Source organism: Lampris incognitus, chromosome 18 (genome assembly GCF_029633865.1).
Source record: "Lampris incognitus isolate fLamInc1 chromosome 18, fLamInc1.hap2, whole genome shotgun sequence".
NCBI classification, from domain to species: Eukaryota; Metazoa; Chordata; class Actinopteri; order Lampriformes; family Lampridae; genus Lampris; species Lampris incognitus.
This window is the reverse complement of record NC_079228.1, coordinates 30,983,657-31,010,819: the sequence shown is the minus strand read 5'-3', so window position 1 is coordinate 31,010,819 and position 27,163 is coordinate 30,983,657. Positions and strand designations below refer to the sequence as shown.

At 44.4% G+C, this 27,163-nt stretch overlaps 1 protein-coding gene across 3 annotated transcripts in view; it reads right to left on the bottom strand.

Moving 5' to 3' along the window:
• The window catches only part of tpd52 (tumor protein D52), a 32,913-nt gene extending 7,948 nt beyond the window's left edge, over nucleotides 1-24,965 (bottom strand). For 2 of the 3 annotated variants that reach the window (XM_056298982.1, XM_056298983.1), the window contains exons 1-4: nucleotides 10,985-11,218; nucleotides 2,790-2,920; nucleotides 2,023-2,171; nucleotides 639-740 (exon numbers count right to left, since the gene is read on the bottom strand). In XM_056298982.1, coding sequence (XP_056154957.1) covers nucleotides 639-740; nucleotides 2,023-2,171; nucleotides 2,790-2,920; nucleotides 10,985-11,108 — 506 coding nt within the window. In that variant the 5' untranslated portion in view covers nucleotides 11,109-11,218. Of the gene's footprint in view, nucleotides 1-638; nucleotides 741-2,022; nucleotides 2,172-2,789; nucleotides 2,921-10,984; nucleotides 11,219-24,880 lie in introns of those variants that run through there. The other variant, XM_056298984.1, reaches the window with a different exon arrangement.
• Between the last annotated feature and the right edge of the window lie 2,198 nt (nucleotides 24,966-27,163).

Below are 27,163 nucleotides of genomic sequence, written 5' to 3'. Positions count from 1 at the left end.
TATTAGGGATGTCACGATTTCGATTCTAAATCGAAAATCAATCCGAAATAAGCTTTCGATTCTGACCTTCGAAATCAAAAGCAGGATCGCCGATTCTCCCAGTATATTTCTGAGGTATTCGGTCAAAATATGATGATGTCTGACTTTGTCATTACTGGCCAGCCCTAGGCTCTGCCATGCAAACTCATGACAACAGGAAGGAAGTGATTCCTTTTAAAGTGAGTACTGTTAGTTATTATTGAAAACATTAATGTCGTTCATGGATGGGAAGAAGGTTGGAAAAGGGCGGGGATGAGTTGAATTAAGGTTGTTGCATCGCAAAGATATTCAGTCCTAAAACCTATTCGTTATTAAAGGTGTACTGCTGTATGTAAATTTGCCACTCTTACACAGTACACCTTCCAGGAAATTAAATTCAGGCCTAAATTGAGCATAAAAACTCCGCCAACTGGTCGCCAACCAAGCCTCCTTGATATTTATCATTGCCTACTATGGAGCGATGAACCTAGTGTCTACACTTCTCAGCACATATCCTCCAACAGGAAGCACAATGTGCTCATTAAATGTGATCTCTTAAGAACAAACAGGACATGTGAGGCCTTCCTCTTTGCATGGAAGTTGTCTCCCGTCAGCCTCACCTGACGTCCTCCAATTTGCGGCTGATGGCTGAGCCCATACTGGAGAACGCCGCCGTGGCCTTCTGACTCGCCTGGGAGAACGTCTCCGATGTCTTCTTATAGCTGCACACACACAAATAAACACAGACACAGGGAGAGACAGACAGACAGAGAAGATGAGGAGGGTGATGAATGATGAAAAGAAATGAAAGATTTAAAGAATGCGGTTGACACTAAGAGTCAGAGCAAAACTTCAGCTGTCTTCTTCATTTGCTACAAAAAGCATCAGACAGTTGTGATGCACGTCTCGTGTTACTTAAACCCATCATGTAGGATTATTTTATACAGCGAGGACTGTTTCCATGCTTCCAACAGGGCTGAGAATTCAGCACATTTCCAGGGTACGAAAAGATGGAGAAAACAAAAGAGAGACCTGCCTTTAAAAGCATCAAACTTCAAACAGGTGGCTCATAACACCTGCACACCACGGAACGAGAAGAGAGCTTCCTAAAGAAGCTGTTTGGTTTTGCTGGTTGACAATGTGAACGTTTTCTATAGAGAATGAAGGCTACTAGCATAGCGGTCTATTCCGTTGCCTACCAACACGGGGATCGGCAGTTCGAATCCCTGTGTTACCTCCAGCTTGGTCGGGCGTCCGTACAGACACAACTGGCCGTGTCTGTGGGTGGGAAGCCGGATGTGGGTATGCGTCTTGGTCGCTGCACTAGCGCCTCCTCTGGTCGGTCAGGGCGCCTTTTCGGGGGGGGGACTGGGGGGAATAGCGTGATCCTCCCACGCGCTACGTCCCCCTGGTGAAACTCCTCACTGTCAGGTGAAAAGAAGCGGCTGGCGACTCCACATGTATCGGAGGAGGCATGTGGTAGTCTGCAGCCCTTCCCAGATAAGCAGAGGGGGTGGAGCAGTGACTGGGACGGCTCGGAAGAGTGGGGTAATTGGCCGGATACAATTGGGGAGAAAGGGGGGGGGGACGAAGGCTACATCATAGAGGCTATCTATCTATCTATTGTTCTCTCCTCTCTCTCTCTCTCTCTCTCTCTCTCTCTCTCTCTCCCTATATATATATATATATATATACACACACACACACACACACACACACATATAGACAGACAACACCATTTTCTCAAAGGAAATATGAGTCTGTAGGAGTGTTGACGAGATGCGAACAGCCATTTCATGTTGACGTTTCAACATGTTGACTTGAGGCTACACAAGTCAGTGAGAGGACTTTAATGTCCTTCCTGACGTGTGTCAACATGCCAACTATTTTCCTTAACATGTATACAGGCTGTGACACAGGATGTTGGCACAATGGAACTTGTCATATATAAGGCATGCTATACCACGCCAAAACACCAGGGCGGCGCCGTAGGTGGGTACATACACGTTGGAGGTGGTGACTTCCTGCCAGCCTTTGCTGATGTTCTGCTTCAGCTCGTTGAGCGGCGTGATGCCCAACTTCCTCTTGATGTCTGCCAGCTGCTTCTCTTTGGCGGTGAGAACCTGGGACAGAGTCTGGATCTCATTTTCCACCTGGATGTGAACACACACATACACACACCAGGAATTAAACGCACTACAGCCACACTTACACCAAGCAGGTTATCGTAGGCTCAAGACTCACCCTGAACATGTCAATACGGCCTTTTTTCCCTTCAAAATAATAAAAAAATAAAAGAAATGAACAAAAATAAAACACAAACTTCACATTTAATTTGCTTACCATGGTGATTTTATGCAGTTTGGGTTTTAATTGGACGTTCCAATTCAAGTCTATAAAGTTAGTCTGCATTATCATCATCATCATCATCATTATATCTATTAGTATCAGATGGAAACGGTTTATTAGCAACATGGCGTATGTCAAATCTGCAGACCGTTACGAGGTTCATTTTCCTCCCATCTTGATTTTGCCTTTCATGTCAGCTCAGGGCAGTGAATGAAATTTGCTTGAGTAAAGCAGCTCAGCCCTCCCAACAGCAGTTATCTGTTTGGTCATTTGAATTATTGTCGACTGAGACGGCCGTCACGCTCACCCATTACGGCATTTCCATTTCACATTGTCAATATTACTATCGTTGGCCCAACACCTCAGCTTGACACCTGACCCTTTGACCCTTGACCTTTCATAACCCCTGACCCCTTGCTGACCCTGGCCAGCTCCTCCTGCAGCTCCTCCCGCTCCTCGTCCGTCAGTGTGGGGACGGAGGAGAAAGACTGGTCGAGCGTCGACGCCATGTCCTCCCCCTGCTCTGGGGTGGCATCTGGGTGCTGCTGGGAACCTGAAAGGGAGAGAGAGCAAGACAGAGAGAGAGAGAGAGAGAGAGAATGAGAGAGCGAGAAGGACAAGAAGCAAAGGAGGAAATGGAGGAAGCATTGATAAAAGATGGTGGGATGGAGAGATAAAAACAGGGATGGAACAAGCAAATGGATGGATGAAAGGATGGAGCAGTGGGTTGGCAACAGAGTTGAATGAGGGGAGATGGAAGAAGGGAAAAGAACAGGATGAAAATGGTGGAAATGAGAGGGGGAGGGGGAAAGCACGGCAAGGGAGTGGTTGGAGGGACAAGGAGGGAGAGAGAGAGACAGAGAGAGAAAAATGTGTTCAAAGAAGGTGCAAAAGGAGAAGGAACAGAGGGGTAATGGTAGAAGACAGTGAGAAGGGAAATGTAGAGAGAGAGAGAGAGAGAGAGAGAGGGAGAGACATACAGGAGGATAAGGGAGGGATCACTCAATCAAACATTTGCACAGCACATGTTGTCCATTATAACACAACGCAATGCTCTTAAGATGAAGAGAAAGTGCACAGATAAAAAAGGGACGAAAACATGACGAGAAAATAAAGTTCTTCTGCCTGTATGAACCCTCACACGGCACTTGCTGACTTCCATGTTACCGTTTACTAAAATATTCCTAATATTTAATTTTTTTTTCATGTCAGAAGGCCTCCAACAGAAACCCGAGACCCTACGGCACGGCCAGAGACCCCCACACTGAAATGCGTTGCTTTAGAGGTTATGCTGACCTGCAGAACTGCCCACAGTGCTGCTGGGAGGTGAGCAGCGCCGAGACGACAGGGTGGAGTAGTGATTTATTACTCATCATACTGGTATGTTATAGAGGACCTTGGGGTCTGGGGGAGGTGGGTGGCCGTTGAACCAGAGAAGGAATAATGAGATATTATATATCCACTAATATGTAAAGGTATCTACTGAAAGGAACAAATAAAAATAACACACCCATGGGATATTATGCTAATCAAATTATTGCTTTTCCCCCCAAAATTATTATATTACCCCTCTATTTTTCCCCTTTTTCCTCCCCAATTGTACTTGGCCAATTACCCCACTCTTCCGAGCCGTCCCGGTCGCTGCCCCACCCCCTCTGCCGATCCGGGGAGGGCTGCAGACTACCACACGCCTCCCCCGATACATGTGGAGTCGCCAGCCGCTTCTTTTCACCTGACAGTGAGGAGTTTCACCAGGGGGACGTAGCGCATGGGAGGATCACGCTATTCCCTCCAGCTCCCCCTCCTCCCCGAACAGGTGCCCCGACCGACCAGAGGAGGCGCTAGGGCAGCGACCAGGACACATAACCACATTCTGCCTTCCCACCCGCAGACAAGGCCAATTGTGTCTGTAGGGACATCCGACCAAGCCGGAGGCAACACAGGGATTTGAACCGGCGATCCCCATGTTGGTAGGCAATGGAATAGATTGCCACGCCACCCGGATGCCCCTACCCATCTATTTTTATATTTTAAAAATTAAAAAATGTCAACATGCATGGACCGGCTCCTGTGTGTTCTGGCCTTAAGCGGTATCAGTTTACATGAACTCCATCATGGCGACTCAAAACTATTCTCTCCATCTTCCAAAATCCCATCTGAGGACCCCATGAGGGGTCCCAGACGCCACTTTGAGAACCACAGACTGCCGCAGAGGGGAGAAGAAGGGGAGGGGGGGGTGGTAGTTGATTATAGCTGGGTATGTGAGGAGGATGGAGAAGGCCTATGAAGATAAAGAGATGGCAGGAATGGTCTTTGAAAGCAGGCACATGACTCTGGGCAAGGGTGGAAAAACACATCTGATCGTGAACACACATACACTCGTACACACACACACACACACACGCACACACACACGTCTTTGATTTGCTGGTCTCCAGCAGGGGAGTAGCTAGAGGAGGCAGCAGCTCTGCATCAATAATACACAGAACTTTCTAGATGGAGACATCCTGAACTCTGACAGCAGCGAAGCAACACGCTGTTGAGGGACGGCTAGAAGCTACCAGTCAAAGGACATGGGAGGGAGGGTTCCCCTATTCACGCAAGGCTGTGGTGAGCAATCAAAGAGAAAGAGAGAGCGGGGGAGAGAGAGAGAGAGAGAATAATTCCATCTTTAAAAATCCGGATTCGTCTCTTTTCACCGACTCCGTGTGAAGGTAAAATATAAATAAATGATGCAGGGGAACATGACAGTGCCAGAATTAATTAAGAGAGTAAAATAAAACAGTTGGCGATGAAAAGAACCAGTCAGAGACTGGATTTCTGACACGCATGCTGTGCTGTTGGCAAGCCCTGTCACAACATTTGTGTACACATTTCGCAGCAGGACGCAGAACTGAAGCAAAAGATGAGAGGATGCCAAAGTGGGCCAGAAAACAGATTTCACTGTTAAAAATGTTCACCGGGCCACAGCCATCGCCGGTCTGTGCATGAAAGTGTATATCATTATTACTGCCGTCAGAACAAATGAAAACACGATCCAGATTTGACTGGTGGCCGTTGTTTATTAGAGTTAAGCGCTTAATTGAATCTCATTGCAAGTTGTTGTTCTCATAAAACAGAAGAAACGAGCAGCGGGCGGCCTTGAGATCTCAGGGGGAAGAATCGCACACGAGGAAAGGCGAATCATAATAAACCGGCGACATCACATCGTTTCTACCTCACATCTAGTCATGCTTTGCATCTATTCAACAACTTTTGTGAAAACAGAAGAAGTTGAAGTTCCTCTTGTATTGGCTTCACACAACACGGGGAACGACGGTTCAGTCATTGCTCCGGAGGACACGAGACGCCAAAACGATGCGACGGCGAACGCGTCGTTTTTAAAAAGGCGCCGTCTATGACGTAACCGCAACACCCACTGACTGCCAACCAAGTTTTGAAAGTCGATCTCCCGTAAGCACGACCTTTAAAACAAGCTGCCCCGTTTCATGTGACCTGTGAGCAAACCACGGCCGCACAAAGCCCTAATTAGTTTTAACACTAATTACATCCATGGGAATAACGAGGGCTGATTGGCACTGCCTCAAGAGCAACTATTTGCATGTTAAGACACGCTGTGACGAACTTGAGTAAATGCCAGATCCTGAAAATTATAAACAGCTAAAGTCGTAGGGGAAGGAGGTGTGGGGAAGGAGGTGCGGGGGGGGGGCTTTCAATAATTAACAGAGCCAGAAAACGCAGAACATTCCCATTTCCTCCTCATCACTGAAATAACTCAACTGTAAACATGACATTTGCCCTCAGGCGCACTCTTTTTTACATCCTCCTCTTCCCAATACCCTCTTGTCCACGGCCGTTAACACACACACACACACACACACACACACACACACACACACACACACACACACACATTTGTGTACAAACACCTGCTGACAATGACAGGTTTGATAATGCACACCATCTTGGCCAGAAGAGGTGAGGTTCAATCAATAACACACACACACACACACACACACACACACACACACACACACACACAGTTTCTAATAGGTTGATACTGCGCTCCATTTCTGACACCCATGATGCCTAGAGCCCACCTTCTGTGTCACGTCACCCTGCCACACTCGACAGGCTATTACAAGCCAACAAAAGAGCCTAACAGATTAGGTTCACATTATTTTCAGAAGGTTTTTAAAAATTCATGGCCTACATTATGCAGCTCCTAAATTACATTTTCTTTTTTTTCCTGGCTGGTTCCCTTGGAAAATTTGACTGCGTACAAGCCAGCGAGTCAACTGCAGTATAAGAGGAACAGGTTCTGTAGGCCCCGGTACCCCAGCAGCGCCTTCCTGCAGGGTCACCATGCGAAATGTACAAATACGCCTGAAGGGCCGGGGGGGGGGGGGGATACACTGGAACACCCAGAGTCACACAGACGGGAGGAGATTTGGCTTGCAACACCTAACATGCCTGTCTACATGACCGCCGTACACTCCTTACCGCCGGCGGCATGACAACCAATTAGAAAAAAAAGGCTAAGGATTAAATGAAGGGTGTGTGGCATTATAAATCAGTCTCACCATACTGTCAGGACATCACATTCTCAGCTTTTGTGGTAACAAGCAAGAATCCGAATCCGGGAACCGCCACAACCGGGACGCGAACCCGTGTTTCCCAACCCAGACTGCCCCCCCGAATTCGCTACAATACGTTTAATAATCGACTCTGTTTATATCTGTAGCCCACTGACTTCCGGTTTCTACTGCAGCGGTCGTACCAGTTTCCTGTTGGTTGGTGTGCGCTATTGACAATGGCATTTTTTTCGCGATGCCTGGACGTAACTTGATATGTACAACTTGAAACTTTTCACCCGCCTGCTGGTAGGTGCAGGTGAAAGTTTGTCGACCATTGACCTTTCGCAAAGTCCCGCCCCCCCCTTAGTTACTGTTGCTACGCCCTTCAAGCTTTTCAGAACCATCCAGGAAGTAGCTGGAAAACCCCAAAACATGAAGGAAGAAATCAGCGCATTCCCAGAGAAAACAAGTGATGTATTTTGGAGTAATTCATCCTTAATATCCTCCCGTGAAAGGCAGAAGGGGCTACATTATGCGGCGGCGGGATACGTGCAGAATATTAAAAGTAAAACTGACTTGCGTGGACTCCGGGCTGCCGGGTGCGACTGTAATTGAGGGTAAAGCTTACCGGTCGGCATCAAAGAAAGAGAAACCCCGTCAACTAATTCTGAAACACGCTGTGGACCAATTGTGCTCTTGCACTGTAGGGTAAGTTAAATATTTCAGCTATTATTGGTATATCTTTAATAATCCATTGTCAACATCACCGTATTGTAGTGTTGATTTTGGCCAAGGTTCCCCATAGCGTTCTTTTATCCAGGCTTTTTCGGGGGTACTGTATGGGCTCCTGGGGGTCGCAGGGCGGCCAGGGACATGCCCTCGGGGCCGGGGGAACTGCCCCATGATTTTTTTTTTACCTTCGGATCAGAACCGGTATTTTCAACAAAATAAGGCAAACGAGATGCCCCCGCGGGCGGGATGACTTTTCCGAACGACCGGTCCCCACCTGGAGCTCACAGAGGGGGAGAAACGTGTAAAATAGGCCAGATATGGGGAGGTCAGACTGGCCAGAGACCCTCCCAGCCGACCCTCCCCGTGGGTCTTTATGCTCTGAAATGAAAGGTGGGACCTGGCTAACCGGTAACTAGCATAACACAGTTATGATAGTGGGCTAGCTATCATTAGCTATCATTAAATTAGGTATCTCTGGCCACAGACTAAGCTGGTTACGTTCATCAGGTACATTAATAATGTTATTTTGTTAGTCAGTAATACGTTGATATGTTGATAATGGTAATAATCACTGTGTGGGTAAAAGTAACAGTAATAATACGTTAGCTATATTAGCTATCAATAATAGCTAGTAGCAAGCTTAGCTTGGAGCAGACAGGTATTTTTGATGATTTTGGATGGATTAAGCTAGCCATGGGGTCTGCTATACTGCGAAATCCATTGCCGACATTGCCCTCCTTGCATTCTGGGTTTCGGGAAGGGAAAGATAATCATTTCAGATATCTAGTATCCGATTTGCAGATCCCATAGGCACACCGTTTCAGCATTTTGCTGCCCGTTTGAAAGCTTGACGGACCTCCCTCACATAGAAACCGTTGCTATGGTAGGATTGGACAAGCGCCGTTCTGGGGCGGTACTTTGCGAAAGGTCAATTCTGTGCATGTCGTTGACGTTTATCCATGGTAAATCTTGCAGGTATTGCGAAAAATATGTCATTGTCAATAGCACACGCCAACAAACAGGAAACTGGTATGACCGCTGCAGTAGAAACCGGAAGTCAGTGGACTACAGTTATGCACAGAGCCACACTACATGTTTTAAAACTGCCACTTGTCTTGTTACAGCGGCTAGGCTAGTGGCTACGCTAACGTCTGGTATTTGCTAGCGGCATGCGGCTCCTCCATGAACCTTAGTTTAGTTTGAGTTATGTAGCTCACTGTCAAGAGGATCTTCTTATCGGTTCTCTTATGTTGTGATTTATATGATTAAAGACAAAATTAAATTATCATCAACGAAATATACTAAACCCACCGATTCTTGAGGCAAAGGTCAAGCAAAGGCGGTCAGATAGCATCGCTAACTAAGGAATGGGACACGTTGAATGCCCTTGAGCTGAACATTTTAGTACTAGTTTTTCTCTTGTGACATGTACATTACAGACCGCGGTTGTCTTTCTCACATCTCGTAATAACTAATGCCATCATGTCTTGAGTGGCACGGCGACACAGTGGTTAGTGCGGTCGCCTCACAGCAAGAAGGGGTCCTGGGTTTGAGCCCCGGGGCAGTCCAACCTTGGGGGTCATCCCAGATCGTCCTCTGTGTGGAGTTTGCATGTTCTCCCCGTGTCTTCGTGGGTTTCCTCTGGGGGCTCCGGTTTCCTCCCACAGTCCAAAGACATGCAGGTCAGGTGAATCGGCCATACTAAATGTCCCTCGGTATGAAGTGTGGGTGTGTGTGTGTATGTTGGCCCTGTGTGTGTATGTTGGCCCTGTGTGATAGTCTGGCAGCCTGTCCGGGATCTCTCCCTGCCTGCTGCCCAATGACTGCTGGGATAGGCTCCAGCATCCCCGCGACCCTGAGAGCAGGATAAGCGGTTCGGAAAATGGATGGATGTCTTTGAAACAGTGAACTTATCTATGCCTGCAGGATTCATGTGGAGTCGAGGGACATTGGGGACAGTGACAGACAAGTCCAGGGGCCTCATGTATATCAATCGTTACTATGGGCAAATTTATTCTTACACACCCATGAAATTTTTTTAGCTCTCAAAATTGTCTGACAGTCGGTGGCATGATAGTTATTTGTAATTCCTTCCTCCTAACATCTGTCGTCTACCTCTTGCAACGAGCAGTCACCCAGGCCTGCAAAGACATCAGTGTTAGCCAATCGGTGTCTAAATTCAGGGGTTACCCTGGTTCTACACTGGTCTCTGAGACAAACTCCAGGGCTAAAAAATCTCGTGGGTGTGTAAGAACAAATTTGCCCATAGTAACAATTGATACATGAAGCCCCAGGACTTTTTTCTGTTTTAATATCACTGACAACTGTCTTTTATGTTTTTAATGAATGTTGTCAAACTACACTAAATCTATCTAGAGCTGGGCAATGTTGACAAACTCAAATATCATGACAGTTTTAACTGAATACCTCGATATCGATAAACAGTCGGATAAATTCAGAAAATTGCATCACTTTACTGTAATGCAGCCTCTAAGGCCGGGGAATGACCACATTTAAGTTATAGCTCCCAATCACTGTATGATATATCGACACTGCCAGCCTCAAGTCCATCAAATTCCTTCTGCATCCCGACCCCTTACCACCAAACCACACCAGAAAGTGGTAGTCTTCCTCTACGGGGACTGTGTCAAAACCAACAGAGCACTCCCCAAAGAGCATGTCATACTGGATCTACGTCAAGATTTACTATCGCCCAATATCACAAAGCATGTCTCAAAGGGTGTACATATAATAAAACTATAATGACCAACATTAGTAAAATACATAAGAATGTATAAAAGTGAGATAAACTACATATAAAACAAAAACAAAACAATACGAAAATACAGAAAATTATACAAAACTGTATGTAAATTATATAAATGTAAATTTACTGGGAGGAAGCCTTCATCGCTAACCTCCACCCCAGGATCAAGCCACTAATTTGGCTTTTGCACCCTTGGAGCTATACAGCGATTACTAAATTAACTGACATTTAGGGTGAAATCAACAAAGCTGACCCAAACAGAGCCACATTACATCATTCCAAAAATGAATCCCTCTCTCCCTCCCTCCCTCCCTCCCTCCCATTTGTATTCCAAAATTGGATTCCCCTCCCACAAATTAAAATCCACATTTTCTTCCTTATTCTCTCCAAAACACACGCACACACATAAAACACACACACGCACAAACATGCATGCACACACACATGCACACATGTAAAACACACACACACACACACACACACACACACACACACACACACACACACACACACAGAACCAACCAGTCTTTTCTCCCGTTACCTCTGTTCTTGACAGCCGGAGAGTCGGGTGGCGTGTCGCCATAGGCGGGGGAGAGGTAGAGGTAGCTGGTGTTGACTCCTTGTTCGAAGTCGAACGGGGAGTGGTACTCTTCAAGAGGGTCCATAGTGCCAAACAGCGTTAGTATGACGTTAACAGGTTAGCTGGAGCGGCTGCCACCACCACACCGCTGCCGCTACCTAAGCAAATGCAGCTAAAATGCTTATTGTCCGCATGTGATCCAAGCGCGTGCCAAAGACCAGTGTGGGCCCTTGTTTACTCGCCCTAGTGCCAGAGTATGCAGTGTGAGAGTGTGTGTGTGTGTGTGTGTGTGTGTGTGTGTGTGTGTGTGTGTGTGTGTGTGTGTGTGTGTGTGTGTGTGTGTGTGACAAGAGTGACACAAGCAGTGCCAGAAGAATGTGTGTGGATATATCTTGCTTCAGTTTTCAAATCAAAGGGTGTGAGTTTGTGTATTTTTTAGCCTAGAATGTGTGTGTTTGTGTATGTGTGTGTGTGTGTGTGTCCTTAAAGTAATCTAGCCACATTATCCATTTCCGGAACAAGGTCTCCCATAATGAACATGCCAAGGCGTGGTGCACCGTCTGCACTCTTCCTGGTGTTAATAAGTTACCTGCCCCTTTATGCTCTATTACACACACACACACACACACACACACACACACACACACACACACACACACACACACACACACACACACACACACTTGCTACGCTCACATGCACATGCCTTCTACCTTCCCAGAATGATCCCAAAGGTCACTGCAGAACAGCCCATCCATCTGCGCCATCCGGGCCAGCTGAGAGCTAGCGATGGGTTATGCTGCAGTCCACCGGAGCTCTGCCACGGTTTAGCATGACACTTTGTATGCCAGCCTCAAAAACCTCTCCGGTCTCCCTCTCCCTTTTCATTCCCTCCCACCCTCACTTTCCCCGACATCCATCTTGTCATCGGACGAGGGAAAAGAAAAAGAGATCCCATTTGCGTGTGCATTGGTCACATGACATGGGGGGGGGGTGAGATGAAAAGCATAATCTGCAGTGTCCCAGATTAAAGCATAGCGCTAATCCAGGGTGGCCTGCCCATCCTTGAATAGCTGCAATGCTACTCAGCTAAAGTGGGGAAGAGCAGACGCCGGAGGCTAAACCGGCTATCGTACAAGTTGTGTGTACTTGAAAGAAAAGTGTGTGCAAACGTGAATTCATATCTGTGTGTGTGTGTGTGTGAATTCATGCATGGTAGTTGAAGCAAGTTCACAGCGTCATTGGTGTTCAAAAGATGTGTCCTTGGCCAATGCATAAACCTGTTATACACAATGTAATCACACACACACTCTCTCTCTTCCAGTGAATGCTCCCCCCCCCATAACGTCTAAAGCCCACTTTGTGTTACATGCAATCACTTCACACAAGACGAGGTAAACATAAATTGTGTTAAAGAAATGTTCTGTTTCCTTCATACAGCTGGCTAATATCTTAAATTAACTGTTGGTGCTCTCTTGGCTGTGGTTAAGACTATGTTTCTAAACAAGTGAAAAATCAGCCTATGCAAATCTGGGAACTCATTGACCCGTATGTTCGACTAGATGCTGCCGAAGACTGATGACATTAAATAAAATCACTGCTCTAATGGAAGGCACGGAAAAATCAAACAGGTTAAGTAAGGAGGAAGTGAAGACTATTTTGAGTGCACTATCCATAATGGTGACACGGGTGGAATGCAAACTCATACCATTCATACTGAAGAGAGCAGGAAAGGCCTCAATAATAGACAGCAGCAGAACGGTGTTTAAGTATATACGGATGCAGTAGTAGCAGCCGGCGCCAACGCACATTCATAGAAAAGTGGTAATTTACAATCTTCAGTTCATCTTTGGATGGTGGGAGGAAAGTGGAGTTCCCGAGAAAACCAATGAACACAGGGAGGCCATGCAATCTCCAAACTTCCAACAGATAGGCTTGCCAAAGTCATAAAACACTGATAACACCAATCTTAACCCTACAGTAAAATAAATGAATAATGGATTTTTTTTTTGTGCAGCATATGAACAGCTTGTGAATTATTTAATTTAAGGCACCGTATCCTCTGCAAATAGACTCCTGTTTCAGACCCACGCGGTTTTGTTCTTTGGACAACAGTAGAAAGCAGACATGTCCTTGTATAAGAGAAACTGGAGGTTACAGGTCACGCAAAGCATGATGGGAACTGTGTCATGCACTAATCAACAGAGTCCAGCTTCATGACACAGCACTTCAAATCAAGTCCCACTAAGAAAATGACAAGCACACACTCATTTGTCTCATTCTGCACATGGTATCAAGCGCGCGCGCGCGCACGCACACACACACACACACACACACACACACACACACACACACACACACACACACGCTAGAGAGCAGAAAAGCTAGAAGCTGGATGTTTGGTTTTCCTTTTGGTCTTTGGTGGCCAGCTGATAAAGCTATGTCTGCTGTTGAGTTGAGAACTTGCACAGGCACACATGCCAGTAAGCATGCAAATACACCACTCCTTTCACAGTCAAATTATTTAAAAATTATCATCATTGTGCGGGGTTAACCGACTAGTTGTTTAAACATTTAGAAATGTGCTTAACAGTGTCGTTAAAATGAAAAGCATTTATGTATTGCAATAATGTAATAGCTCTCAATGAAAAGCTATGACTTATCCAGCTGTATTTCATGATGACATAATAAACATGCGTGAAGCATCCAGATTTTAATAAAGCAGATATGATTCTTACAAGTGTAAAATAACAATTAAGAAAACAACCAAAGCAGTGAGTTGGTCGAGAGCCTTACCGAGTCCCAAACAGCAGCATGCCAGGCGGCATTAAGACTCATGCATGCTCCTTTCACATACGAAAATAAATACTGCAGCGAATTTGGGGGGGGGGGCAGTCTGGGAGACCGTCATCACAGCTGAGACGCGAACCCGTGTCTCCCACTCCGCAAGCGACAACGTCAACCAGTCGACTAAAGGGTCCGACCCGTTAGTCAAGGACCAACGACCAACGTGTCTACTTATCTATGCACGTTACAATACGTCCATTTCAAACGATGTAACCATGGCTCACCACATACTCCCATGCGTCCTTGCAGTTGGCATTGATGTTAAGCAATCATTCCACCAGAGGGCAGATCAGAGTCAAACGTTTCTAACGCCAACAAACATGGTTATATTGTACCTAGAACGACCAAGGCCGCCATTTTGACGGTTTTGGATTTTCAAAGTTTAATAACTTTGTGGAAAAGGAAGATACAGACCTGCCGCACCCTGAATGCTCCTAAAATTGCATATATTTGCATTAAAATGAGTTTTAGATCAATTGCACAAAAAATTACAAGATCTACCCAAAACGACCATGAGCCGTCAAAATGACCGCACGTAATTTGCGCGTGATCGTGCGCGTCGTGTCACTAATCACGACGTGTGGTAGTCGCGTCATTTCCTTCGAGAAGTTCATCGCTCTGTCTCAGAAACACACCAGCATTCTCCAGTGCAGAGTAACTGTCTAAACTTGATTTTCGGTTATTGCCAACATGTCTGGTTACAGACGCCGTTTCAGACGCACCATGACTACCACCGAGGCGTTGCAGTATTTACAGACGTTGGACAGCGGCCATTTTAAATTGTATGAAAACAGTATTAAAGTTGGTAAAATGTTAATGTTGGTGTCAGTCATTTCCTAACAGACATGCTAACATACACATACATAATGCATTTAATATCTCAATTTGGTATTTATCTTGACAGAATGGAGTTTAAAAACCGGGGTCATTCTAGTAGTTTTTAATTTCCGGTCGTTGTTTGGGACGGTTTCAATAATTATTTTCAGTTCTTTTTTTACATTTCACGTTTTATAGGCTTTGTTGCGTTTGTTAGATTAGCAATATGTGTTTTCCGTTTTGTTTTTCAGCTAAGAGTTTCACTTTTTCCAATGTTGCTATTCAAGTTTGACCATATCTATCTGAAATTTAAATTGTTTAAAAATAGTATTAACATTGTTCAAACGTTAATTTTGGTGTCAGTCGTTCCCCAACATTCATACCAACATGCAATGCATTAACTGGGTATTTACTTGGACAGAATATAGAGTTTAAAAACCGGCCGTCATTTTGACGGCCCATGGTCGTTTTAGGTTGGAGGGAAATCTCGGTTGTTTTAAGAAAGAGGCAAAAGCAGAGGCTATATACGTCACGAGTTCCGCCATTTTTTAAACGTCTTCGTCGTCTCTTGTTGGTCTCGCTTAGACTATTGGCTACACTGCCCCCACGGTTTCCGGTGGTCCTGCTCCGTTTCGTCCGTATCCGTAAACTTTCAAAAATGTTCGGAAAACACGGCTGTGACGGCCTGGCAGTCTGTCCAGGGGGTCCCCCCGCCTGCCGCCCAGTCACTGCTGGGATAGGCTCCAGCATCCCCGCCACCCCGATTGGGATTAGCGGCTTGGATAATGGATGGACGGAAGGATGGATGGAAAATACGGACGAAATGAACGCAGGCTGATAATCACATACATTTCACGTGTTAATTCTGAACAATGCCTCATGTCGCCTATGCCAGCTTTAAATTTTCAAATTGGAGGGTCTGTAGAATAGCCTATATGACTTGACGATTACTATTAAAAATAGACAATGTTAATGTATTGTAGCGAATTCGGGGGACAACGCAACCGCAGGAAATGCCGCGGCCGGGACGCGAACCCGTATCGCCCGCACCGCAGGAGACATCGCTAACCGCTTGACTAAAGGGTCAGACCCGCCAGCCAGCGGCCAGCGTGTCTTGTTACCCATGCACGTTACAGTAGTTACATCGAAGCGGCGATGTCAAACTAATAATTTTGAAGAAAATCCAAGCAGAAAGCAGAAAACAGGAAGTGGGTGTGTCCCCCCCCCCTTGAGCGCGAGCGGGGACGAGCACGCACACAAATTCCAGACCCATTTAAATGACCTTGGTGTCTTCTTTTTTTTTTAAGGCTAGTCGGTTAACCGGTTGGAGAACTGTCATCTAAATGGAACCAGTATTAAATGAAATGCCCATCCCTAATTCAGTATATGACAAGTCATTCTTTCAGGTAATTCGCTTTGTCAGATTAATCAAAAAGGACAGAGCAACAACTGGGACTACACCAACATCCATCCAACTCTGAAGACAAAATGAAAAAGCTGCTAAATACGCGTTAACCGGAAGGTAAATTAGACTATTTTTTTCACTCTGACAACATCTCAATCTAAATGAAGAGACCTCATGACAACAGTCTTCATATAGTGGGAGTACAGTGGTGCTGCTCCACAGAGCACGCTAGCCTCCATCTTAGTTCCAGTCCACTGGCCTTCTCACCAACACAGGGGTTGATTCATGTCAGGAGTGATATACATCTATGTGACATTTATGTAAAAAAAATATATAATAAAATGAAGAAAGAAGAAAAAAAGTCAGCAGCACACTTGGGCGGAGTAAACAGTGCAATCACAGAAATGCTAATGGCATGTACCATTAGCAAATATCCCTTTTGTATCTCACCTCTGGACTGAAATCTTCTGGCCACACCAACATTCGGTTATTGACCAGTGCTTATCGTGACCATCTGATATATTTGACTAAAACGACCACAAACAACATTTATTTTAATCTTCTGAAAACATAATCTAAATAAAATCCCTATTCTACTTAAATTTGAGGTCACATTTCCGTCTTTCCCTCCAGATGTTTGCTCTACCTTTCTGTTTCGACTGCCAACACCCTGCACTCCACCCACTGACCTAGACAGTAATCAGAAACAAAGAGCCTTTTTTTAAAGTGGTTAATAAAGCACGGCATGAGATCAATTAGCCGATTATTCAAGGCGTACCCTGTCACATGATGAGCCCAAAACTAGAATCATGGGACACGGCTGACTGTAGATGGAGTGAACTTGCCCGCCAAGTTTCCAGAAATTACCAACCCGGGTAAACAGCAAGACAGACCGATGACTGGACACACCTAAAGGCAAATGGCTGAAGGAAATCAATGACTGTCCTATATATACTGAGCATGGATACTTCAACGAATGTATGTCAACGTATTCTTATGACCTAAGTGTCAAAGTCCATTTGCCTCAGTATTACAATGTCAGGTAAAATCAGACTCCTCTCAAAACTAAAGGTTTAATTTTAGGCTATTTCTTCTCCTATTTGGATCAATGTCACAATGTTTGTAATATAATCCCCATTTACTTTAATTGTTTAACGCAACAGAGTCGTGTTATCGTTTATATAGACAGGAAAACTGCCTATTACGAACAATATCCAACTCTCATCTGGATGCAAGATTGCATGATAATAAATTAAGTGTCCAGCCCAATTTATCAGGCTCTTCATGACTAAAACTCAGGGATGTCACTTAGTCTGGGATGACCCATTAAATATTTTAGTGAACCATCTAGTAATCTATACTCATCTCACAAATCACCCAGAGGACCCTCGTTTAGAAGAAGTGGGAATGTTGGCAGATGTTTAGTTGACAGGAACTTAGTTGTACAGGGTGTTTTCATTAAGAATTGTCTATAAATCCTGAACATCCTTAGAGTACCCTTTTCCCACTGGCCAAAAAACCTGCAAAAAACCCACTAATGTCCACCTTTGGTCAATGTAAAAAGGCAGAAGTTAGCGGGTTTTTTGGCCAGTGGGAAAAGGGTATAATAATATTGTACTAGGGATGCCTCGATTACCGATACTGGTATTGGATACTGGACTGATACCAGGCTAAAATGGAGTATCGGAGACTTTAACCAAAACCCAATACCAAAAGCCATGATAACATGTTATGAAGAGCAAAATTTCTTCATTTACTGCATTTTTTTGGCATATCAAAAAATTGTTTCTATTCAATTATTTTGACCACTGACCACAAACTATTGGTCTAATTCTGCGCTGTTCACGCAGAAGTAATGGATTGTACTGATACGCAGAGTCGGCAGTAAAAATTTGCTTTTGGTGATTCCCTACACTGTACAGATGTGACATTGGTGGATGGGCTGGTTTTAATACAGCAATTCCAAAACCTTCACCAGGTTAAAAGAAGAAAAAAAATTAGAAAAACCATCAGTCTACAAACTCTATTTCCTATACCTGGCTGGGTATTGGTGGATATATGAAACCATTGCTGATACTAACAATAACAGTTCTGAAACAACTTCTCTCAATATCTTTCTTCACTTAATGAAACGGTGCACCTTTATGTGAACAGGTTATTTGCTTAAGCCAGGCCAAACTTAATTGATTTCTTCTTAGAAAATTACCCATCTACAAGTAGAAATTTTACCATTTCATTCTAAGAGTAGATGTTAAGGCCTTTCGATACTTGATAATAGTCTAGATCAAATTTTATTATGTTGGAGATAAACTTTTTACAGGACAGTGAAAACTCACAAAGAACATTTTGCAGGCTCAAGGAAAACAAATCCAGAGAAAGCTAAGCAACAAAACTTTAACATACTTTTGGTAAGAAGTTTCCACTGTTTAAATTGAGTCCCCAGAGGTCAAATGCATCCTATGATTGTACCTCAGAGAACACAAACATTACACTGACACACAACACAAACAGCTTGAGTCATAAGTACTGTGGAAAACTGGTGTGATTTCAACCATAAAACTGGATTGCTGGATTATGGTAGGACTAGTGACGATAACAATAATTGATTGATGGATCTCTTGTTTAAGAGCACCAATGGTACCAAGTAAGATCAACATGCTAAGTCAATATGCACTGATCAGGTGTTGTGCACACAAGGGAGGGGAAGCTGAAGTGCAACAGTAATTGTATTGCTGGCTCAAAGGGTGTGACCTGTGGGGGCATTCCTCCAAGTCAAAAAAGTGATACTGTAACATTTGAGGGGAAAGTTAAGGTCACAACAGACCAGTTTTTAACCCACCATGGCGACGCTAATAATGACTTATGTTTTTGTTCAGCAAATCCATGCTCTCTACTGACATGTAAATATATTACTTGCAAAGCATGTGATGCAGCCTCTGCTATCACTAGGCAAATTCTTAAAAAAACAGCACAAGCTGTAACCCTGTGGCTATGATCATTACCATGCAAGAACATTATTGACGGTGCTTTCTCTTTTTCAAAAGGTACAACCAGGACAAATTTGACCTGACTGTGTCCTAACCGAATCTGATGTGAGCGAGCATCAGTGACGAAATCAGTTTCTTTATTTCCTATTGGGGTGTCCTAACTGGACGCAAGCTACACAGAACTGCACAGCGTGACACGGCGCAGCTGTTTTGAGCTGGACTTTTGTCGGATGCCCTGTTTCCATTTACTTCCTGTTCCACGAGTTGTAAAGCGCTGTGTCATGGGTGAGGAACACCTCCAGTTTGATAGGTGTGTGGTATGTTTACAGCCATACTCACTCACGCCCTGGTTACATCCCGTATTGACTACTGTAATTCTATCCTCTCTGGTCTTCCCTTCAAGTGTCCTCATAAACTTCAGTTGGTCCAGAATTCAGCTGCCCGTATCACTACCAGAACTTCTTCCATAGATCATATCACTCCTGTTCTTCAGCAACTCCATTGGCTCCCCGTTAAATACTGTATTGACTTCAAGATCCTGCTCCTCAGATTTAAGGCCCTAAAAACCTAGCTCCTTCGTATCTTTCCGAACTCCTTCATATCCACACACCCTCCCGCACTCTCAGATCCTCTACACCATCGGCCCGCTTGACTACCATGGGGACTAGAGCCTTCAGTCATTCTGCCCCCCACCTATGGAACTCTCTCCCACAAGAAATTCACAACATTGACCTCAACCTTCAAATCCCATCTCAAAACGCACCTTTTCAAACTGGCATATTTAGTCTGATCCACACTTCATTGAGTTTTGTGCAGAGGATGATTTTATACTCATCTGTTGTGTTAAATTTTTATTGTCTACCCTGATTTGTTTTGATTTTATGCTGTCTGATACAGTGCTGCTTGTTTTTTTTACTGTTTTGTAAGGTGTCCTTGAGTGCTCTGAAAGGCGCCCACATATAAAATGTATTATTATTATGACCATTTCAGTGTGGACAGACAGTGTCCAATGCGACGCGACAGTCGGACGCTCGCTTGCTGTTAGGGCACATGACCATCCATGCCTTTTAAAAATCAAATGTCCCTCCACAAAACTACGGGTCATAACACATTCATCTCTCTGCAGTCTGCACGTTTAAACTTTCCAATATGGAGGAACCAGCTTTCCAACTGCGAAGAATCCAGAAATGCTCGTCTTCCCGAAAAAACCTTACACAATAAAATAATCACTATTGAGAGGGGGCGAAAAATGTGCAACTACAAGGCCATGAAAACCAGCGCCAAGCTAGCCATGATGCTGCTGAACAGGTAAGCAGTATCGTCAGTAAATAAATAGTCATGTGAGATAAGTCACAAATTTCTTACAACATGATGACCTCTTTACCACACTTGACATTTCTACTGCATTAGCTCGATTGTGAAAGTGTGTTATCAGTTTTAGTTGTGTCACTTGTGGGTCGCTGTTGTTCAAGGAGACGGGGCATGGCGGGAGTTGGCTTGTGACAGACACTTTCTCAGTCTACTACTGTACAATAGAAGAATAAATTCATAATGTTGTTGCAGTTCCTGCTGGTCACCCATAGTAGTCAAGAGAGAGAACAAAAAACAAAAAAACACCGATTGCACCTTTAAGGATCTGGTACAACAACCAAGCCGCCAATGAGGGCTGTCAAACCTCAAAGTAGACCTTTACACTGCTCTAACCGGTTAGTAAAAGTACAGTATATTTCTATACGTATACAGTACTTATAAGTACTTCACAGGTAACCTAACAGCAGACCTTTACACAGCTCCATTTGGTCAGTGTAAGTACAGTATAGTTCTAGTATCCTACTAAGTGTGTACTATATGTAGAAACTGGTGGTTCTTTCTGCACTCTTTGCACCATTCCCTGATTCCTTTACTCACTTGCAAATTTAGATATTTCTCGATATGCAGATTTTCTTTTAGATCCTCTTAGACAATTCAAAAGAAGAAAAATGCTGTATTCATTCTTTCTGTTCAAGTCGAATTTCTTCTGTGTGCAAATCCATTTGGCTGACAATAAAGCCATTTAAGTTGAACTTGAAAGTTGGACAGATACCCATCTATTACAGCCCTCATTTGACCATTCACCCAGCTGAGCACAGACAGTTGTGCCCTTCCCCAAATTTGATAACACAAACTTCGGCCAGCCCCTTGTGATGATCAACTACATTAGGCAATTTAGCGAGGAAACACGAGACAGACTGAAGAGCATGACTGAGACCTTTACTGAAATACTGGTCTTGGGAAACAAAAACACATTTAGGCCTTCATGAAAAAGCTGGGGGAGACGCTTCAGTATTTCACCAAAGTAGTAAAAAAAAAAAAATCGATAGTCGGGCTTATTTGCGATGCTTCAGTGAAATTTCATTGCATATTGCCGGGATACAAGAGTCAGATGTTCTGTCTTAGGTAAGGAGGACTTTCAAAAGCCAAGGATATTGTTATCAAAGGCAATACCTTTCCATTTAATGGGCCGCCTGGGACAGGCCCAACAGCAATAGAAAGCACTCTTTGCAAATCAGAAAAGGTTAAATCAGTTCATCTGGATACGACGTCTATTGAGAGAAACGTTTCATCACTCCTCTATAGAGCCCCTTTTCCACTACATGGTACTGGCTCAACTCGACTTTTCGTTTTCCATTACTGGAAAGTACCGGCATTTTGCTAACTGTTACCACTTTTCTGGTACCACCTTTGTCGAGGTTCCAAAAAAACTGGAGTGGGTACCAAAATCAATGCAGACCAGCTACACTGAGGGGGTAGTGTTACGGTAATGGAAAACGGCACTCTGTGAGTCGAGTCGAGTCGAGCTGAGCCGGTACCATGTAGGGGAAAAGGGGCGTAAGTGACCTCTTCAGTCTAGACTGACTGCAGGTATCCCCACCCTTATAAACAATACGGTGGCATAATGACTGAAACCAACGACCAGTTTCATATGCAAATATGTGTGTGACCATTAACTAGAGTTTCAGACCATGTGTACTATTAACAGAGGATTTGGGAATGTTTACAGTCACTGTCGCCATCTTACAATGTTGTAAGATTGAAGAGATTGATGCATTCCACTGAAACTCTAGTTAATGGCCACACCCATATTTGCATAGGAAACTGATCGTTGGTTTCGGTCGTTATGCAAATGCAGTCAGTTTAGACTGAAGATGTCACTTAGTTGAGTGATGAAACGTATCTTGTCAATAAACGTTGTGTCCAGATGAACTGAGTCAACTTTCTTTGACTTTCGTTGCTGGATTATTGAGCATGCATCAAGACACTCTTTGCAAATCCGACAATTCGAGTATGCCGAGGTGTATTGAAGAAAAGAGCACAAATCAAATAAGCTGAACGCCTTTGAACCCACGGCTTCTGCACATGAACACTTGGCTGGATCCGCTGGGAAACAACAGCATGTTTACAGGATGCACGACCTCGAACAACGTGACACCAAAGAGAATCTCGTATCTACATTCCAGGCACTGTCCCAAAGGCTACTTACTGAAACACGGAGAAACTCCACCTTGAGCGAAATCCAACCACACAGACACAAAGCGAGTAACCACGAAAGAGGGGGAAAGAAAGCACAAAGAGAAATGTTAATCGAAGAGGTCATCTGAACCAGAGACGGACAAACAAGCAGAACAGAGGCCAAGACCTCATTTCTTTAACAGCTCTACCTGGAAACACCTACCAGGGCCTCTCTTTCTCCAAAACAGGCTAACCACCCTCCTCTTCATCCTGTTGTGTGCATGTGACTCACCCGGCAGTGACAAAAAGTAGTGAAAGAGCACCTTAACACAGGATATTCGGGTCAGAAGAGCAATAATATTTCCATAGCTGCTTCAGATTAGAGATTAAACAGCAGGTGATGGTGACAGGGAGAATAAAAAGACTAGGAAGGGTTATTGCAAATAGTCCGACACGGGATGTAGCTAGCTACTCGCATCGCTCAGCGTGACACTGAAATGAGCTTCACGGTCTAATACCATGATAGCCCGACTGGAAAAACAATAAAAAATTTTAAAAATTACAAACGCAGGCAAGTTCCATGACATCAGGGCGGAGCGCAGGATGACAGGGAAGGTCGAAAATGTACTTTTGCAATCGCCTACAAGTACACAGGGACTGACAAAGGTCACAGCAGGAAAAAAAAGAGCAATCACATTTTTGTTGTGACACTTAAAAGCATGAATTGTGAGTGACGAGGCAACACACACACACACACACACACACACACACACACACGCGCACACACACACACACCAGCATACATCTGTCAATTCATGTAAATGTGCAGAGCACTCATGTTCTTTTGCAAGGCCCCTGCGTTCTTCATCACAGAAACACAAAATTCTTCTACACGAAACATAAAATCTGATATCAGAAAATTATGTTTATCATAAAACCAACCGAGTCAAACGTGTGAAAAAAGAAACTCTCTGCTTAACAGATTTGAGGTCAGGACTGTGGCTTGTTTATCTAGCACCTCCTTCAGCATGAGCAAACAGACCTGCATCTCTTGCTTGCTTCCTTCCTGCTGCACAGGAATAAGAAAACAACACACACACACACACACACACACACACACACACACACACACACACACACACACACACACACACACACACACACACACACACACACACACACACACACACACAGTGTAAAGCACAGCGCTGTCCTGCAAAGCAATTGAAGGAAGACAGGTAAACAAACCTGAAAGTCATAAAGGTTGAAAAGGAGGGACGGACGACAGCAGGAGGTAGGGGAAAAGAGGAGGCAGATGGCTGCCTGGTGGGACACGCAAGTCTGGGGGGGGGGGGGAGATGGAGACAGGAAGGATGCATTTGCACACACCTGCAGGTCATACTCAACCCCCTCATAAAAAAAGCATGTTAGGCTGAATGGGTTTTTCACTTGCTTGGCCTTGCTAGACCTCATAAAAAAAAAAAAAAACCTTTTCCGTTCTGCATACTAGCTAGGCCGGTGCCAAAGTGACTCTGCACTTGCAACTCACTTGCAACTTTTTTCCTTCCTCTAGAAGTTTCCCTGAAGATGCACAGAGAGAATCGGAAACTAATGGACATTGCGTTACCGGGGGGGGGGGGGGGTTGATGACATCGGGGGCCTCTCATCCACTGTCAGACATGGTGTAGGCTGTTCACGGTTAGTGAGTAATTCCGAATCAAGCCCCATTTTGCAGAGTGGTGACTTCCTACCAAACCTGAGGTGTACGGCTGTGACGCCTGACAACACACCAAAGAAATGTAATGTTTGCTCAATACTGAGGCAACCTGTCATTTCTACCTTGGTGTGGAAAGACGCGTGTACCGCATTTAGAGCTAAGAGGAACTCCAGAAGCACGCGCACTGTCAATCAGCGTGACTTTCAGTCGCCCTTTATCTGAACCCAGCTGCGAATTTCAACTTTCTCGTGTTGATTCATCACTTGGCACAAAACACTGTTAAATGTTCCCCTTCCGTGCACTTTGGGTAAACCACACAATTGCATTATTGTTTAGGCATAAAACTTTTTTTTCTTTTTTGTTGTTGGGTAAAAGCACGTGGGAAAGTGTGCACCTTTGAAATGAACACGCACTTCAGTTCCGAGTCCTAAAGTACCATATGTTGCCATTAGCCCCAGGCACAACGTTAGCCAGCTGGCTAACGTTGAACAGAGACAACCAACCCCTCGCCCGGTCCGGTAATTCGAAGAAGAAGAAGAAGAGAAAAGTGTCAGTTGCAACGGCGCGAAGCTGAGCACGTCGTCGGTGAAAGATACCTTGCTCTGCAGCCTCCATCCTGAAGCCGGGCGTTGCTGTTTCTGCAGTCCTCTCAGATCCGAAGCTCGAAGGTGCAGCACTCGGCTCCTGCAGGACGTGTGCGCTCTGTCATGCTGCCGGGCGTCGCGCGGCGGGGTGGGGTCTGGTCCTTCGTGACGTCAGCGCGTCAAAGTGTAAACACAGGCGAGCACGTGGAGCAGTTTTTGGACAGTCAACAACAACGCAAGAGACTTAAATTACACAACATGTCACACTAAGAGTTCACACACTCGATCGCCAAAAATGTGTTGCCAATATGACGATACTTAATCAAGAGGTTAATTTACCTATTTGGTTATTTGGTTATTTGGTTATTTAACGGGGTGGACTATGCACTATTCAAAACAAAAACAAAAAAGAGAAGCACCAGATTTAGCTACAAGCTCATTTACATCCGCTGTCCCTGGGCAGAGGCTGCAGTCACACAACCCACAAGATGCAACAAAAAAACAACGAGAGCAATACAACACAATAGCAAACAGTTTGATCCAGTGTTTGAAAATAACAGAAATCGGAGGTAAGTTGTCTGATAAAAGCAGTTATTGGTGAGTGGTGTGGTTTCAAGTCAGATTGTTTCAGGTTTGTGATGAAAACTGTGAAGCTCTGTGATTCTCTGGTATTGTTAGACAGCCCCAGATTCATCACACTGAAGGACGCCTTCTTCACACTTTACATGGGATGTGGTGCGTAGCTGTGATGCATAACTGACCGAAGTGGCAATATAATCAGTATATTTTTAGGAATTATATAAGCCATGGGAAATTTTAAGTATATGGTCCAGTTTCAGCCAACCAAGTCACTTCTTCGGGCATCCATCTTTTCCCATGACAAGGTAGCAGAAACCATTTGGTCCTGACTTGCCAATGGTAAAAGAAAAAGGTTTTATTTCTCATTGACTTGTACTGGTGGATAAAGCCTGTTGCAAATGATACGTGTTGGCGTCTATGGTATTTCCAGCGTCCAACTGTCTGGGAGTTGCATGTATTCAATTGCCACTAACATCTGCAGCGCTCACTCATTCATGTCATACGCTGCAGGATGCATGGCAGTTTTACATCAAACAATTGCCCTGTTCACTTTATCAATCAATATTTCTTATCTAAACCTTTAAAGTCCAATGCTAATCAATACTTTGCATTGGTTTGAGGTATAAACAAAGAAATCGTTATTCAACAATGGACGCCTTATTATCCGCTTGTGAATTTCGACTTTAAAAGGGAGTCTATATACATAACCCCAGCCCATTGTTTTGAGAGCCTGAGTCAAATCCCATCCCTGTTCACACGCTATGTGTAAAGCCTATAATTGGGCTGCATTGAAACTGAACACCCAACAATGTTACTCATTACTCGGAGAGAGAGAGAGAGAGAGAGAGAGAGAGAGAGAGAGAGAGAGAGAGAGAGAGAGAGAGAGAGAGAGAGAGAGAGAGAGAGAGAGAGAGAGAGAGAGAGCGAGAACCAGTCGCTCATATGAAAGACTGCCACCTGCTGGACAAATTGTTAATGAAAGGAAACAAATACACCTTGCCTTGAGATGGGTGGGAATATTTCGTGCATTTCATTTATTTGCAATGTATGATAACCGCGTTTAATGGAATGAAAGGAGAATTTATAGCACCGTTCAACTTTGGAACTGTTTCGTTTTCATCCTAAAAGCCTCAAAATGTTGGAAGGTGCCCATTTGACAACCCCAATGACACACCAGCACGCACAGGGTCTACTCTCTAATAACTCTTTTATGTATTTTACCTGTAAAATGGACCACTAGATTCATGATGGTGTAGATCTGATGGCCTCTATGGTAACGACTGACAGCTTAGTACATTGGATCTGGACATAGTGTCAGTAGTCAACTTGTGTGAGTGTGAAAGCTTACATTGGAGTGACTGCTACATTACGTCCCACTATCCGTCTTCCACTTTTTTTATCATATTCAATTAGAGATGATGTATGGTCATCGTGACACATAATATACATTGATCCATCATTACAGTATTATTATACAATGTGTATTTCGAGAATACACGTTGCAGAAATTGCATAGACTAATTTGATGGTGTACAATAAGCAATTTTAAATTTCCCATTCAATTTAAATCTCCTGGGCGGAGCAATTATAGAACAGACTAGGCTATAATTATTATTCTTGCAAAGGGAACTTCGCTGGAAAGTTTGGCTCGTCACACGTCACCGGGCGTAATCGCGCTTGCGAAGCCTAATGTGTTCAACTCGCGAAAACAGCGAT